At 41.3% G+C, this 17164-nt stretch overlaps 3 protein-coding genes across 3 annotated transcripts; all 3 read left to right on the forward strand.

The window, feature by feature from the left end:
• The first annotated feature begins 1785 nt into the window (after positions 1-1785).
• On the forward strand, positions 1786-8999 carry LOC134177065 (hemicentin-1-like). The gene is made up of 5 exons (XM_062643769.1): positions 1786-1930; positions 2080-2418; positions 4946-5215; positions 7406-7669; positions 8686-8999. The coding sequence occupies exons 1-5, from the start codon at positions 1882-1884 to the stop codon at positions 8997-8999; spliced, it is 1236 nt and encodes a 411-aa protein (XP_062499753.1). The 5' UTR covers positions 1786-1881.
• LOC134177064 (collagen alpha-1(XIV) chain-like) lies at positions 8983-12660 on the forward strand. The gene is made up of 8 exons (XM_062643768.1): positions 8983-9031; positions 9149-9219; positions 9279-9510; positions 10255-10548; positions 10821-11069; positions 11325-11582; positions 11679-11829; positions 12106-12660. The coding sequence occupies exons 1-8, from the start codon at positions 8983-8985 to the stop codon at positions 12314-12316; spliced, it is 1515 nt and encodes a 504-aa protein (XP_062499752.1). The 3' UTR covers positions 12317-12660.
• A 1560-nt stretch (positions 12661-14220) lies between these two features.
• On the forward strand, positions 14221-17158 carry LOC134177696 (serglycin-like). Its single transcript, XM_062644476.1, has 2 exons — positions 14221-14357; positions 16933-17158. The coding sequence occupies exons 1-2, from the start codon at positions 14221-14223 to the stop codon at positions 17156-17158; spliced, it is 363 nt and encodes a 120-aa protein (XP_062500460.1).
• The last annotated feature ends 6 nt before the right edge of the window (positions 17159-17164 follow it).

Genomic DNA, 17164 nt, shown 5'->3' on the forward strand with positions numbered 1-17164 from the left:
TAGTACAACTCTACAGTAACTAGAAAATTAAATTAACAGTTATAGTATTTATTGTTACATTAATTATTATGTTTTATGCATGTTACATATTGTCTAGATATAGCTATAATATACGGTATACTAGAATACTAATAGATGTATTTCAGTACATGTGTAGACGGCACTCTGGGTGTACGTACACGAGACTGGTTGAGGGGAAGATAAATTTGCTCCACTTCGGATACAAGCTACTCCCAATGAGTATTGCTTCATAGCTTTCATTTGTATATTGAAAATGTAAGTGAGGTATTAACCCTACATGTGTAGTCTTGCTCTGTATCTGCAGTTTATGATGTTGATGAGTGCAGCATGTAGTAGATACAGGCCAAATTGCCATAATCCAGTGTTCATAATTACATGTATTTCTACAAGTTTGAAGAATCTAATTGTATGTTGATATGTGGTTTGAATGTTTCAGATGTTTGGTTACTTGCTTTGTAGGCCTAGTATGACATTGGTCATCTACTACTAGAGGTTATTTACAGCGACTTCTTTTACAATGCAGCACAGCTGTCAAGCATTACTATTTATCATGTCAGTAATTAATTGGTTGCATTCCGATGGTAAAGCTTATACTTTACAGCATATCTTTGCAGTAGGTAGCGTACACTGGACAGTGTTTGAAAAAGTGGTTGTCAAGTTGTTATTTGACGACTAACTGAGTTTGTGTGACAACCAGTTATACCAGCGAGGTTGCCATCCGGATAACTAAAATCACTCAAGATAGCTATGGTGGACCCAATAATTTTTTTTTGTTTCTATGCAGTAGAGTAGAATAGGTCAGACTGAGAGTGAGTGACGTCCTGAGATATCGTTTACTTGCCAGAACAATCAGTATCATTATTTGGTATTTATGAAATATATGTAAAAGTATTAAACTCCTTGGCAACTGAAAATTTTGTGTGGTGGCCAAAATGATGACTACGTCTGCTATAAAATTTGAACACTGACTGGAACAATTAATAACTGGCATGATATTCTGATGAAGAGCAGAAATGATTTTGATGTCATATGAGAAGAGACTGAAAGAGTGAAGTAATATCTACATATTCTGTTGCGAATGACACACACACACACACACACACACACACACACACACACACACACACACACACACACACACACACACACACACACACACACACACACACACACACACCACACCACACCACACACACACGTATAAATACCGAAAATCAATACCACACATCAGAAATTCATTATCAACTTATATCGCCATACATAGATCTGCTATGTCTAAGTGTAATACAACGAAAATTAGAGGATATATTGAATTGTCTTGAAACTATAACCACATCCGGGAGCTTACCAATACCGAGAACACTTTGTGAACAATAACAGACGAAGCTGAATAGAACCAGTGCTAAACATGCGTAGAGAACGGCACGAGTGGGAGATGCGGGGAAAAGGTGTGGGACGAGGTTGTATGGTCATGAGAGAAACCTCAGTCAGCCTGATGTGACGTAATCTAATTAAAATTACGCTGTCGTCACTCCAATACGCTCATGTCAACATTTCAGCCGGCGACAAGAGCGAACGTTTCGTCACGTGAGTTCACGGTTTTCTCTACAGTGTAGACGGCTCCTACAGACCTAATGGTGAAATCAGATGCACGGAGTTTCTGTAGGAGACTGGAGTGTGTCACCGAAAGTGTTTTTCGACGTCACCTCTCAACACGTTCCGTTTGTACCACATCCGGGCATCACGTGCGGAAGCGGATCTCCGAACACGCAAACTCTTGTCGTCATTATTGTTTGCTGTTTGAGCCGACGGCAACAACGGTCGGATAGAAGTGTTTCCGCCTGCTTTACCGTCACCGTTATGATTGTGTTGCGAGTACTGACGTGTTTGACTTTAGTGTCGCTGTCAGGTAAGCGTAAAGTGCTGCAGAGAAAGCGCAGTCGCTCTCACCTCGGCACGTGTTGTGATTGGGTGTGGTTGACAGAGCAGCAAGAAAGCGGATGCGATTGCGTGCTTTCATGTTTGTCTTCTCGTAGTTTTAGTTGTTTTTGTATGCAGGCGGTCAGACACTGAATCTGTATGAGAATGTTACACTGATTGGTGGATGGACTGTCTACCCTATTAGCTACATCGTCGTGGAGAATGCGAGTGTTGCGTTATGGTGCAAGCGGGATGACACAGTCATTCCTGTGTATCAGGTTAAATCGTTTGACGAGACCACTTTTGGAAATGCGATACAGAAGTTTGGGCTCTCATATGAATCTGGGACACTAAAACTCAACATTGACAGATTCAGTAAGAAATACGAAGGTGATTGGCGGTGTTATGCAACGGTGCTAGATGCTAATCTTAGAGCTACGACTCATACTGGTCCAGTTCGTAAGGTAGAGCTTGCAGGTGAGTGAAATTGGATGTTGCTAGACGCTAGACGTGTGTGCAGTCCTTGTGTTGTCCTATGAGACTGCGGGATCCAAGTGACGTGTCTGCTCCAGTTTGAGGATGAGATCTGAAAGGGAACGTTGCGTGACTTCCTGTTCAAACTTGTTCCACGTTGCAAACTAAACAGATACCAATGCAACGCTTTCCTGATACCGTATATCCTTAAGCCTAGTTCATAATACGACGCTGACGATGACGCTGGACGTTGACACAGACGCTGACGCTGACGCTAAGGATGACGTTGTACCATTCACAATAATTTCCCGTGAGCGTCATGAGACGTTGGTCAGCACAGCACCTGTCTGGATACTCGAGCGTCGAGCGCATGCTACCGCACATTATTGTGACACCACGTATGTATCACAGACGGACGAAGAACTTGTAATTCTTCTACTTCTCATTCGTCGTTGTAGGCGTAGAGCTAGAGAATCTCAACAACGGCAAATGTGAGTCAGACCAATCCTATAGCGAAGGCGGCAGGTCTTTGCATTCATGCACGCGTCAAAGACAAGGATAACTCTGCACGCTGTCGATTAGACACTCCATGCCAAATCCGGGATTTAATAGGACTGTTCTTTGATTTGTAGAAAGTAATCACGTGTTTTCCGGTTACGTGGTACACTTCCGGAATCGACGCTAGAGTTGAACTTCAGTCAACTCCAGCGTCAAGGACGCTGGACGAACGCTGCGACGATCGTCGTCGACGTTGACATGTTCACAATATGACGCTCACGCTGGCGTCATCGTCACCGTCAGTGTCATCGTCAGCGTCAACGTCAGCGTGGTATTGTGAACCGGGCTCTAGAATCTGAATATTTTTCTGGTGAAGCAGTGATTCTAATATGAACAGAAATTATGGATGGGGCGTTGATCTCATCCTAAGTGACCATGCATGGCTTACCAAAAGGGATTTTAAGGTAAGAAAGATTTTATTGAATTACTAGTGCTACCCGCCCCTATGGGCCGTGGCAATCTGGGCGGTGGCAATGTATTGTTGTATGCCACTTCTGCAAAGAAGACGCATGTTCCGCTACACACAAACACACGCAAAAGTGAGCCTGGAGACTGGCGTCGTGTCAATCTGTGCGTTACAGACAGACATGTGGACATGTGGACAGACTGAAGTGGGCGTTCCCGAGCGTTCGCGTATTATAGTATGTGTATTATAGTATAGGATTGCCGAGCATAGCGAGGCTTCTAAGCAGGCTGCACAGCAGAAATGGGCGTGGTCCTATATGGCTCTCCATCGAGCTTTTGGTGTGTGTGTGTGTGTGTGTGTGTGTGTGTGTGTGTGTGTGTGTGTGTGTGTGTGTGTGTGTGTGTGTGTGTGTGTGTATGTCTGTGTGTGTGTCTGTACACAAATCTCAAATTTCTCCTCCCCACGACCACGTTTCATGATAAGACCTACCTTAAAGAATTGATTCCATGTCCGACTACAGATGAGTCTAAGAACAATTCATGCAAGTGACCAAACGGCGAAGAAAATGCTTCATGAAGTTTCGTCGCCCCATTCTTTTGTATTATAGTTGGGGCTGTGTGTACTTGACAACCAAGAAACACCTTCAGGAGTTGAATGCCACCTACTGTCAACTATTCACACATCCCATACTTACAGTATGATCAATCCTTTACTACACTGTGCTGCATCTAACACTGTTGATAGTCAATGTTTGCTGATATCAATTTCTATGTCAGTAAATACCATACCACTGTCATTACAACGGAACTGAGTGCATACCTAGACTGTACATTTCAATTGTCTTGATCATGATTGTAAAACGACGACTACCTATACCAAGCCTTTAGACGTAATCTAGACTACTAGGAAGTTTGCATGTTTACTTCCATGACAGCTAGGGTTTCAACAAATACATATTGTCTAGCTAGGACTCGGCGTTTCAGTAGACGGTCTGAAAACTCCATTGGACATGTTACGAACGCAAGGCGCCTACGGATATCGTACAACTAGTTTTTATTCAGGATTTCTTTTATATCAATGACTGTGTGTGTGTGTGTGTGTGTGTGTGTGTGTGTGTGTGTGTGTGTGTGTGTGTGTGTGTGTGTGTGTGTGTGTGTGTGTGTGTGTGTGTGTGTCATCTGTAGCTCAGTTGGTTAGAGAGTACAATTGCCTCTCTCGACTCGAGTATACATGAGTACCTAGTCTTTAACTGGGGGTTGACTAGACCGCTGGCTTGGCAGAACATCACGTAGTATATACGGGTACGTGTGGACTTGAGGTCCAGTCCCGCGGCTGCGCCAAAGTCAGTGTCCTTTAATGCTCTGGCCACACATCAAGGGGTTTGTCAGCACAGCCTACAACTCCGAGTAGCACCGTGGTCCCTACCTAGAAATAGGCAAGGGGTGCTATCTTCAGAATTTTCCGAAGGGCATATCCATTTGTCCGTGTGTGTGTGTGTGTGTGTGTGTGTGTGTGCGTGCGCGCGCAAGTAGTGCATTTTAATATACACAAAACGCTCTGTTTCAGTTGCTCCTACCATCAGTCAGTTTACTGCTCCCAATACCAACTTGTCGGATTCCGTGACGATTACTTGTGGATCTCCTGAAGCTAAACCAGATTCTTCTTACCTGTTCATCAGACGGCAGAAAACAGGACAGATACTGAAAAATGCCTCACTTACAAAAACTGTGAGCTATACTATTGACAAAGTCAAAGAAACTGATGCTGGACTATACGAGTGTGTTGGTGAAAACAAGGCTGGACGTAGAAGCGGGACAGTGTATTTTACAGTTCAGAGTGAGTAATCGTTTTGTATGATATCTTGTTGTGAAGCCTTTTGTCCGTTAAGTGGCTATATACATTAGTTCTGTGTTGTGTATATATGTGCTTTTTATATGTCTTTATCTAGTCACTTATTTATCAAGGCAAAGAATGTTACTGACATACTAGAGGTGTGCCAGTAGATAGACCAACTGTAGTTGTTTTACTAATTTTTTGCTTGAAATGAGGTGTGTCTAATACAGGCATTTAGCTCTTTTTCTTTGCTGTGGATGTCACTTGTGTGCACAGGCAATTCTGGATGAATTTAGATTGTACGTCCTACAGAGAAAGTTCTATGTGCATAGTCTAGTGTTTAAGCTAGGATTTAAATTGGGCGGGGAAGGGTTTACCAAGGAGGGAACTTTGTAATCAAAGTTGGCATTGGCATGAACCTCACAAGCAGGCAAAGACTGCCAGCAAGCCAGTGACTATGTATTCTGGAGGGTCAGTTATGTGGTACGAAGTTGTCACATTTTACATTTTGTGTGGATGTGATCCTGGAACTTTGAGAGCTAAGGTAGAGACATGTGACCAGCATAAACAAACTTGAAAGCTACTCCTGTTCATGCATTCAGAATTTATACAATGCCATCGAGTAAAGAAAACAGCAGGAGTTGGCGAAGCAATGAAGAGCACCAAATTGCTACTGACAGAAATGACACCACTTCTCGTCTATTGGTCAGAATAGCTTCATTTGCATCTGCGCTAACCAACTATATATACGGTCGCCCGGTCATCGAACAACTACTATACCCTTCACCCGGAAATCCGGGCCTCGGGTAATTAGGGTACATGCCTTGGTGTTTTTGCAACCACACCACAGACTGCCACCTACAGTTCATATTCCCCTCTGACAATAATAGACACGCTTAAGCCAAGCTTAGCAAGACTTTCGGAGAAACAGCTGGAAGAAACGACCACTTGCGGCCACAAATATGGATTAGTGAGGAATGAAAGACTGGAAGACCTTAGCTGTTCGTGAGCACAGAAGACTAACACAGATTGTGTTGAGACTTCAGACATCCATCAACTAAATGCCAACAGACGTGGTGAGATGTGTTGAAGTATTTAGTAAGGAAAAGACAATGAATTAAAGTCATGGCAGTAGTACAGTAGTACAGATTCTAAAGTGTTCAGTGTGGAAAATAGGGAATTATTTTGGCTCGGACAGACTGAGCCTTGGTAGGACACTCTTGTATGGTCAGCTGAGGTTCTCTCTGGATAAAGCATGCTAGGATGCACATGTAAGTTCATGAATATGACAATTACGCCATTGGAAAGCCATCACGTGCTAAGAGACAAGGTTTACACTATCATATACGTACAGGTGGATGTTTTGTCCAAACACATCCCAACACTAGTGCAGTAGTTAGTCAAACAAACAACACATTTTGGTGGGACATTGTTCTATGTCCTACCGTTATTTTCCACACTGGGGTTGATGCTTGATTTCTTGGAAGCAACTTCTTTATGACCACAAACTGTGTGCACTTTAGGAATGATGTGCACTTGCGACATTATCAGTCAAGACTACTGCATCAGTGTACAGTAAGTATAGAAGAATTATTGAGAACTAGATATGCTAATACTCGCGTTTTATACAAATATATATGTTGTTGGAGTGCTCTGGGGTAGGTAGACACTTGTAGCTTACTGACATGCATACTGTATAATATCTAGGATAAAAATATAATAGGTTTGCACTGTAGGTCAGATGGCATATTTATAAATGCATGTATGAACATTAGGAAACACTATATTTGGTGTGTACTTGGCTTGTGTTTTTTGTCACATTGGGAGGAAAAGTGCACTCTCATGAAACAGAGTTTGGAGTATAACGAACAGTATACAGTAATGTTTATAGTTATTTTCTGTAACTTGGGCTTATGAAGTCTTGTATTATGTACATGATATGTAAGTATATGTGCGTGTAATACTTAGAAGATATAGCTGTGATGTTGGATCTATACTTTGCTTGAGGGGCTGGCATGCCAATTGGGTTGTGCCAGAGAGAATACTTGTGTTTACAGTCACTAGCCAGTTTTCTTGTGGGTGTGTAGACAATACATATAGACATATTGTGTTCTAATGTTTGGTTGTCTGTCTGTTAGTTTGTCAATCTTGCTATTTGCACAAGTGTTGAATGTTGACATTTTTGTATTGTAGCTGTTCCTCATACTCTCATTCTAAACGGACAAAACAGTTACACAATCAGTCAAATGGATAACATCATATTTAGATGCGAGTCTTCAGGCATTCCAGTGCCAGGAATTTGGTGGTTTCATGATGACCAAATGCAAAAGGCTGGTGAGCAAGGAAGCAGTATATTGACTATCACATCTGCAAAGAAAATCGACACGGGCACTTACACATGTGAAGGAAAGAATGATGCAGGAGTGGACATGGATACAGTTGTTCTTCAAGTGAGAGGTAAGTTATACTATAAGGTGGTAATTACTTGGTTGTTAGAGCCATCCGTTTGAGGATGTTTTACATCACAGGTGACAGTAGAGAACTCTTACCCATTCACTGATACACTTTTAAAGATCTCAAAGAACATTCCAAGTGCATGATCCCACATGTTGACATAGTTCAGAGCATTACTGCTTATTGTTTTTGAATGACTAAGGATGAATTGTTTTGAATGAGGGCAGAAGGTCATTGCTATCAGTTCAACGTCATTTCAGTATGGCTATGAGATTGTGATTTTAATAAGACTCTAGCAAATACAGCTGCTTGACTGGCTTGGCTCCAACCCTATCTTGTGAGGCAGGAGCACTGTTTTTGTTGTATTGTTTTAGAAAGTCACTGTAGTTTTTACTGTCAATTAGACAGATGGTTTCCTGGACTTCTTGGAACAAGGAAGTTGAAATGGATGATTGAAAGTGAACGAATGGAATTTTTAAAGAAATTATTGTCAGAATGACATAGGTTGGACTACACTACTTATTTTATGTTTAGGACAGATGAGTATGGGACAGTGTATGTTAGTGAGTATTGTGAATTTGTGTGGGTGTAGTAGGTAATTAGATTATGTGAGTGAACATTACATCTGAAAGTAACAGGTTTCATATTGCTAAGAGCTTTTAGTCCCAGAGCTAGCAAAAGCAAACACAATGAGTTTTGTTAATGATGTTCATTGTCTGCTGAACTCTCTCTTTACTTGAATATGTGCTCAGTTGTCCTAAAAGTTAGAGAAGTGGATATCTTGTAATAATAGTAGCCCATCTGCTTAGCAATGTGTAGATACTAAGCAGTACATGTGGGTCAGAAAAGTTGGCACCTGCTTAGTGATCACTACATTGTGGGTGAGGGTTTTCTGGGTTGCTGTTTGATGAGAGCTAGCAAGGTATATATGGGACTCTAACTAGAAATTATGTTAGTTGGTTGTCTCAAGAAACGAACACAAGCAATATTGTTATAAAATTTGGCATTTTATATTTTAGTTCCACCTGATGCACCAACTAACTTGACGGCTAACGGAAGAACAAATGTTTCTATCACTTTGTCATGGACAGCTGGATCTGAGAACTTCAGTCCAATTGATGGATATGAAGTGATCTATAGACAGACCGGATCTAGTGATTGGATGATTGCTGGAAACTTCAGTGATGGAGGAACTACGACAGAACAGCTGGTCGAGGGATTGATACCATTGACTGATTATGACTTTAGAGTGAGAGCCAGGAATGCTATTGGAGAAGGCGAATTCAGTGACATAGAAAAACTGATAACACATCCTAATGGCAAGAAATGCTAATGTACAACACAACAGTGTGCTTTATTGGTTATGTATGTGGACATTGTTGTTACGTCTGCTTGCACGTTTGCTTGTTTGTTTCCGTCGTTTGACGTCTCAGTATATAATGCTTGCAGTCGTTGAACATTCTACGGCGTCTTGCTCTGTAGCTCCGTCTCTTGGTCCAACTGAGCTTAGCTATAGTGAAGTTAAAGCCATATTAGCAAAGCTCACGTGGAAAGTTAGTCAACTTCTTGTATATGCAAGATAACCTTGACAACTATTTGTTTCAATTATTAGATTGTCAATGAAAGTCTTTTAGCCAGCAATGAAGGCAACATAACATACTATGAGATGGCTTACAGTTATAATAATCAGGAGAAATCACAAGATACAGATGGAGTTGCCACATCAGGGACACTGACTAGTTTATTGAAAGGTGCTAATTATAAGGTGGTAGTGTATGCAAGAAACTCAGGACCATATCGATCACCTCCATCAAACAAAGTATCGTTTACAACTGAAACAACAGGTAATGAGCAGTATAATATGTATGATCAATTTAACAGTATCTTACATTTAATTAGTTTGTCTTACTAATGAGGATACTTCAGAACACAGGAACTTCTGTACAGTTGTTGATTTGTTTCATTAGTCGACACTTGTGATCTGGAAATGTAATTTAAGTATTAAATGTAAAATATGTTTATCTTGTATTGATTTTGTACATACATATGTTGTCATTGTTGCTGGCTGTATATTCTTATAGATTCAAGAACAAGGTTTTCTTTGGTGCTATACATGTCGTATAGTAGAAATCAACTTTCTTGATTTAGATTTGAGTTAATCTATTAGCATACACTATCAATCTGTAGTTGCCGCATATCAATTTAGATCAGAACTTAGTAGGAACAGAGCGTATTTGCTAAACTGGATTTTGGTATTTATAGGTACAAACAATGAAATAGATATAGATGTGTAATCTGGTACACGGCCCTCTAATTGCAAGTGTGACTAGTCGGTCTCATTTGAATCCATGCACTTGCGAGTGTGACAGATGAAGTCTATAATGAGAACTACAGTAGAGTCGCCTCTCGTTGTAATCTAGTAGGCAGAAAGTAGAAAAGAATATGAACAGTAAAGACAGGCATGATTTAATTTATACAGTGGTAGTTACATTTGGAGGCAGGTACAAGACTAGGCTATATGAGATAATATGTGTAAACTCTACTTGTTTATTGCGTGTTCATAAGTGTAGTGTATGTTTTGTGGTTAGTACCAGGCAAGGTGACCAGTCTTGGCACAACAGAGGTAACAGAGAACAGTCTCAATGTTAAGTGGGAGGAACCAACAGACACTGGAGGACAGAATGTACGTGTAGATGGGTACAGAGTTGAGTACCGTGCTGGTGCATCAGGAGATTTCACAATATTTCAACAAAATCAGCAAGAAAAAACGGCTCTTATTGAAGGACTCATGCCAAGACAGGAGTACACAGTGAGAGTCACTGCTAGGAATGTCAATGGTGATGGTGATCCTGATGAAATTAAGAGAACAACACAGACTGAAGGTAAGAACGTTGTAATTAGTAAAGGGTGGCTACATAAATGTAGTAATTTTAGCTTTACTGGTTCCTGCATCGATGTACTGTAGTGGTAATAATAACAGAGACATGTTTGGTAGTCTGGGCTAGTCGGTCATACAGCATGGAATGTAGAGCCATTTGTATAGATATTTTTATCTCTGTTTGTTCTCATGCACACACGATGCATTTAGTGGAGATTGTATTTGCTTGAATAGATGTTGCATTTTGTGTTTGATGTATGTGGCCGTTTGTTTCAGCTGTTACTGTTACTATCGGCACAACAACTGAGACAACAGTCCAAGTTCATTGGCAGATTGGTAACGCCCCGGGTACTGGGACAGAAATCACTGTACATTGGGGGACCAACTTGAGTGAAACTGTAGGAAAAGAGATAGACACTTACAAGGTAGAACGATTGAATCCCAAGACTTCGTACACAATCAGAGTTGTCGTAAGTGTTCTTAATGGTCAAGAGTGGGAGGCGACTGCAGAAGTTGAAACGAAAGGTGAAATGGACATGATGTTTATGTCAAACGATTGAGATACTCAAAATAACTTGAATCACTTGGTGCTAATTAGAGACTATCACTTAGATGGTGCAGTTGTCTAAAAAGTTTAGTCATTGTTGCCTGTCTGTCAGCATGTCTGTTTGCTTGTGTGGTTGTCGTTTGGTACAGTCACATTAATTTTTGTATATATGTTTGAACGTATTGAGAAAGCTATTTTACCTGGACTTTCATATTGTTACTTGCCTGTTCTAGCACTTACTGCCATCGTACTTCGTCCACCAGAGACACTTCGTGTTGACAAAGATGCACCTGGCACTGCTACATGTGTAACTTCTAGTGGTGCTCCACCACCACCACCAGTTGAGTGGAAGGTTAATAATGAAGTTGTATCAAGCACAGGGTCCATTACAGTGCAAGACAACGTCTTGACTGTGACATACACAGAAGAGCTAAACAAGGCAATCATCGTTTGCAAAGTTAATGAGTTAACATCAAACGAAGTTACAGTCGGTATGAATATTTTTGTGTTTCCTTGCTGTTTGTATGTTTAATTGTGTTTTAAACTTGTTTGCGTGCGGTTGTTGATGGGTTTTATTTTTTGATTAGATATTGCAGTTGAAGGCAAGAGTAGTGGCCTCCCAGGTGGTACAATAGCTGCTATTGCTGTTGGAGTGATACTTGGAATTAGCATAATGGTTATCATTCTATTGATCGTTATTTTGAGGAGAAAACAGTCTGGTGGAAATGTTAAATCAAAGTACGTGTTGTTGCAGTCATGTATACTAATATGTACACACACACACACACACACACACACACACACACACACACACACACACACACACACACACACACACACACACACACACACACACACACACACACACACACACACACACACACACAATAATAGAAAGATCTAAGCTTGACACAAACTTTGTATTCAAAAATTTTTAAGCAAACTTGCCAGATTAGCCTTGATTATGCAAATTCAACAGTTAACAGTATTGTACGTAGAACTGAGGGTTTTTAGGAGTGTAAAGGAGCTGTCTACAGCAGTGGAAGAACACGAAAGGGAAGCACTTGATGATCTTACATATGAAGCAATACCTGACACTGGCATACCAGTGACTCCACTGTATGAAGACACCGTCATTCGCACAAGTTCACATTATCAAGGATTATTGGTTGACAATGCAGCTTACAAAACAACAGGTGCTGAAAACCGAGGTAATGGGAATTAGAATGTTTAATGTATAATCATGCAGGCAGGCTGTTGCTAGTGAAGGACTGTAGTAGTGACTCTATCTTCCTATCTATGGACTGTTCTTTAATAGTAGCTTGTTGATAGGCTTTTATTGCATTTTTACTATGCATCTGTTGCAATTGGTGTAAGGCAATCATTTTATGCAATGGTAACATTCCAGCAACTAGCTGGATATTTGCTTTCTACATGTGAGTTGTACGAGTTGTATCTGGTAGTGAATCTACTTTGTCAACTTTTGGTATATGTGTGGGTATACTGCAGCTCACACACTACGGCTTATGTAGACTATAGCTACAAGACAAATTACAAGTGTTCTCTGTATATTGGTTGTCATACAGTATAGACTTATTGCTGCACATAACTGCATTATATGCTCTTGAAATGGTGACACACTTTAGTGCTAAAGTTATTCAGGTAATACATGTACCAGTGAGTTTTATGCACAACTCATCCTGGGGATGGAGCCAAGCATTATGGAAACGTATTGCTGTTTGTTATAAGGTGTCTGTAGAGCTATTCGTAAGAGAGCTTGTAATATGTAACTTGTATATTGAAAATGTAATTGAGGTATTAACCCCTACATGTGTAGTCTTGCTCTGTATCTGCAGTTCATGATGTCGAGGAGTGCAGCATGTAGTAGATACAGGCCAAATTGCCATAATCCAGTGTTCATAATTACATGTATTTCTACAAGTTTGAAGAATCTAATTGTATGTTGATACATGGTTTAAATGCTTCAGTTGTTTGGTTACTTGCTTTGTCGGCCTAGTATGACATTGGTCATCTACTAGTAGAGGTTATTTACAGCAATTTCTTTTATAATTGCAGCACAGCTGTCAAGCATTACTATTTATCATGCCGGTAATTGGTTGCATTCAGATGGTAAAGCTTATAAAGTTTACAGCATACCTTTGCAGTAGGTAGCATACACTGGACAGTGTTTGAAAAAGTGGTCGTTAAGTTGTTATTTGACGACTAACTGAGTTTGTCTGACAACCACTTATAGCAGCGAGGTTGCCATCCTGACGACTAAAATCACTCAAGATAGCTATGGTGGACCCAATAATTTATAGTTTCTATGCAGTAGAGTAGAATAGGTCAGACTGAGAGTGAGTGACATCCTGAGATATCGTTTACTTGCCAGAACAATCAGTTCATTATTTGGTATTTATGAAATATATGTAAAAGTATTAAACTCCTTGGCGACTGAAAGCTTTGTGTGGTGGCCAAAATGATAACTACGTCTGCCATAAAATTTGAACACTGACTAGAACAATAACTGGCCTGATATTCTGATGAAGAGCAGAAATGATTTGATGTGATATGAGAAGAGACTGAAAGAGTGAAGTAATATCTACACATTCTGTTGCGAGTGAGACACACACACACACACACACACACACACACACACACACACACACACACACACACACACACACACACACACACACACACACACACACACACACACACACACACACACACACACACACACACACACGAAATATAATACCGAAAGTCAATACCACACATCAGAAATTCAATATCAACTTATATATCGCTATACATAGATCTGCTATGTATAAGTGTAATACAGCGAAAATTAGATGATATATTGAATTTAGTCTTGAAACTATACCCACATCTGGAAGCTTAGCAATACCGAGAACACACTTTGTGAACAATAACAGACGAAACTGAATAGAACCAGTGCGAAACATACGTCGAGAACGTCACGAGTGAGCCTGACCATGTGACGTAATCTAATTAAAATTGCACTGTCGTCACCTCACGTCAACATTTCAGCTGTCGACAAGAGCAGACGTTTCGTCACGTACGTTCACGGTTTTCTCTACAGTGTGGACGGCTTCTACAGACCTAATGGCGAAATCACAGAACCACATCCGGGCATCACGTGCAGAAGCGGATTTAGGCAAACTCTTGACGTCGTTGACGTTCGCTATATTTGAACCGATCGACGGCAACAACGGTCGGATAGAAGTAGTCCTTGTGCGGAAGTTCGTAGCGTGTTTATCCCCCCTCGGGTATACAAAGGTTGTCTAATACGGATGTAAAGAGATGTTGTAGTACATGAATATTTTAAATGTTGGCAGCGTCGCCACCTGCACTAGAGCATATCAATTTCCGAGCATATCAATCAAGTGAAGCCTTGAACACCAGACCGTCGTAAGGAGCGCAATTTGGGCTTTCACAGGGTTTTCTTGATTTAGGTAATGTTGTTTATAATTGTATTTACACTACTCCGTTTATTAATTAAGTGATAAGCAGATGAACTCGTTGCGCAACGTTAACTATAATAAGCTAAAACAACTACTGCAGCAAGTACTACATCGTATACACTGCGATTAATCTATAAAAGTATTATGGTCACTCAATATCAGACTCTGAATCAGATTCCTCATCAAAGTCAGAAGGTAGTGCTGTATCGTCCAACTTTGCGGAAGTGGAGTTAACTTTCTCTGATTCTAGAGTGTTGGACTCTTTCTGGCTTTTGTTTTACAATTGCAACACCCGCAAACATCCGTTCATTCCAAACCGAAAGCAAGACATGCACATTGGTAGCTTGTACAAATGGCATATCGACGCCTTACACCGTTCTATAACGTCGTCACGGCAGGGCAATGAGTTTTCTAAGCCAGACATTGCCAGCCGAACAGAATCCAATTTTTTTGTTGTATGAGGTGGAAAGTGGCTCGTTTACCTTTCCCTCTAGAACATGACGTAGTATCGCACCCAGAAAACGCACAAGATCTTAATTAACCTAAGCTGTTTGCAATTGCTCCTAAATCAATAATTCGTCTACGTTCTTTGGTACCAGTCGACCACAATAATCTGGCATCAATAGAGAATGAATGTAAATTCCAATGACTGCGACATCAGTGTCTGGCGATGATATCACGACAGTCTGCGCTTGACCACCTTCCGTCGAACATGAATGTTTGGCATGAACAAACATTCTCGTGTCAGCCTCTTTGTGATCACATGTACATGTAGGAGCTGGTTCACGAAACCAGTGCGTTCGAATTCCATCCTCTGACATTATCCGGTTCCACAAAGCTACGCGGTTTCACAATGACAGCGGTACTTGCACTACGCTGCACTAGTATACCATTAGTACAGTGGGTGGAACTCTTTCCAGACAACGTCTCTTCTAGGATAATTATTGTCGAAGCAAAAGACTGCAGGTCGACCAAGCTGAATGTTACTGGGAATGTATGACATAAACTCTCTCCTCAAGTAGTTGTTTTGCTACTGCCGTATCAACTTCGTCCAGCTGTGTGCGCGAACTACAATGCCCGAACTTGTTCACCAGAGAGAGAATTGTCGTGTTTCCCATGAGATGAGGAATTGCAGTGGATAAAGCGATATGTTAGGGCGCTTTGACTCGACCGTTGTGTGTTGCATAAACTATATCTGAGCAGAAGACATTACTAATCGATGAATCCGTGCATCAGTCTCCACTCGGGATGAGTGTTCGACGTAAAAATCAAACGCAGTTTTTCCCTCCACCTAGAATCCACGCTAGAAAATTGTACAAATCGCTAGGAATTCTAATGTCCTTTTCTGCAACGTCAATTGCCCTGGGTAGCCGAGGCATTTCGTTTTTTAGGTTGAGCACAGATGAACGCAGTTTCATGGCTGCGTGATACAATTTCGCAGATGGTGTGACAGAGTGTGTAACAGCAAGCGAAGCTGAAGAAACCGAGGATGCTAGGATCCAGATACCGAAGACGACTCTAGGAGAGCTCGAAGCACTTCTCCAGTTCTAAGGTCTGATGCATGTACCACCTCTCCTTCGGTCTAATTTTTCGAGCACCAAAATGACAAACGTTCTCCGGCCAAAGCGCCGTCTCAAGTCTTTTCAGTATTTCTGTCCGATACGTAGGATTCGAGATTGCTTCTGAAAATACATCTCGCAATATCTTGGTACGAATAACCTGTCGACGCTCTAGTATGCGTGTTTGCACGATGCTGGTCACTACACTAAATGCCTCGGTGTCGGCTGCCATAATTTCGTCTTCAGATTCTGATGTGCAAGCATCACCATCGTCGTCATCAGGAACTGCCTAATGAGTTATTTTTGTAAAACGGACGTAGCAAGATCGGTGGTATCTAACCTCATTGGCATAGATATCTCCTTGTAATGCTAATAGCAAACGCTCATCTTTGTGTAGTTGTGCGGCCTTTGTAAGGCGATTGGCACCGGTGTCCAATTCACAGGAAACGAGACGACTTTTCGTTCGTTTTCGTTTGCTGGTATTTTGTTGACAAATAATACAAAACTTGTAGTCGGTAGCTGGAAAAGCGCTTCGAACGTGTCTTGTGTTGTCACTGCGCGATACTTCGTGTAGTTTTTCCCAACTGCGATGCGAAAATTGTATAATGGGATCAGATGATGCACTTTCAACAGTATGACGGAGACAATAATTTCAGTCAAGACAAACCACCTTTGAGCTTGAAGCAAGATATACAGAACGAGCCACTTTGATATCAGTCTCCTCCAGTCGTTCAGAGTTCGTATCCGACATTATGTATCAACCTTTACTGACTGCTTGACAATTTTGTGTACAGAGAAGGCAACGCGACAACAACAATGGTAAACTCTAGTAGTAGTAGTAGTAGTGGCGGTGGCGGTGGCGGTGGCGGTGGCGGTGGCGGTGGCGGTGGCGGTGGCGGTGGCAGTGGCAGTGGCAGTGGTGGTGGCAGTGGCAGTGGTAGTGGCAGTGGCAGTGGTAGTGGTAGTGGTAGTGGTAGTAGTAGTATACTCACAACCAACCCAGATCATGTGTCAGTATAAATGCGC

The sequence above is a fragment of the Corticium candelabrum genome, chromosome 3 (genome assembly GCF_963422355.1).
Source record: "Corticium candelabrum chromosome 3, ooCorCand1.1, whole genome shotgun sequence".
NCBI lineage: Eukaryota > Metazoa > Porifera > Homoscleromorpha > Homosclerophorida > Plakinidae > Corticium > Corticium candelabrum.

Bases quoted from the DNA above. Each gene is read 5' to 3' on its own strand.
- LOC134177065 (XM_062643769.1), top strand. From the start codon at position 1,882: ATGATTGTGTTGCGAGTACTGACGTGTTTGACTTTAGTGTCGCTGTCA. The intron at 1,931-2,079 runs GTAAGCGTAAAG...TTTTGTATGCAG, and splicing joins GACTTTAGTGTCGCTGTCAG to GCGGTCAGACACTGAATCTG. The intron at 5,216-7,405 runs GTGAGTAATCGT...TTTGTATTGTAG, and splicing joins AGTGTATTTTACAGTTCAGA to CTGTTCCTCATACTCTCATT.
- LOC134177064 (XM_062643768.1), top strand. From the start codon at position 8,983: ATGGCAAGAAATGCTAATGTACAACACAACAGTGTGCTTTATTGGTTA. The intron at 9,511-10,254 runs GTAATGAGCAGT...TTTTGTGGTTAG, and splicing joins GTTTACAACTGAAACAACAG to TACCAGGCAAGGTGACCAGT. The intron at 11,830-12,105 runs GTACGTGTTGTT...GAGGGTTTTTAG, and splicing joins GGTGGAAATGTTAAATCAAA to GAGTGTAAAGGAGCTGTCTA.
- LOC134177696 (XM_062644476.1), top strand. From the start codon at position 14,221: ATGGCGAAATCACAGAACCACATCCGGGCATCACGTGCAGAAGCGGAT. The intron at 14,358-16,932 runs GTTCGTAGCGTG...TTTTGTGTACAG, and splicing joins GAAGTAGTCCTTGTGCGGAA to AGAAGGCAACGCGACAACAA.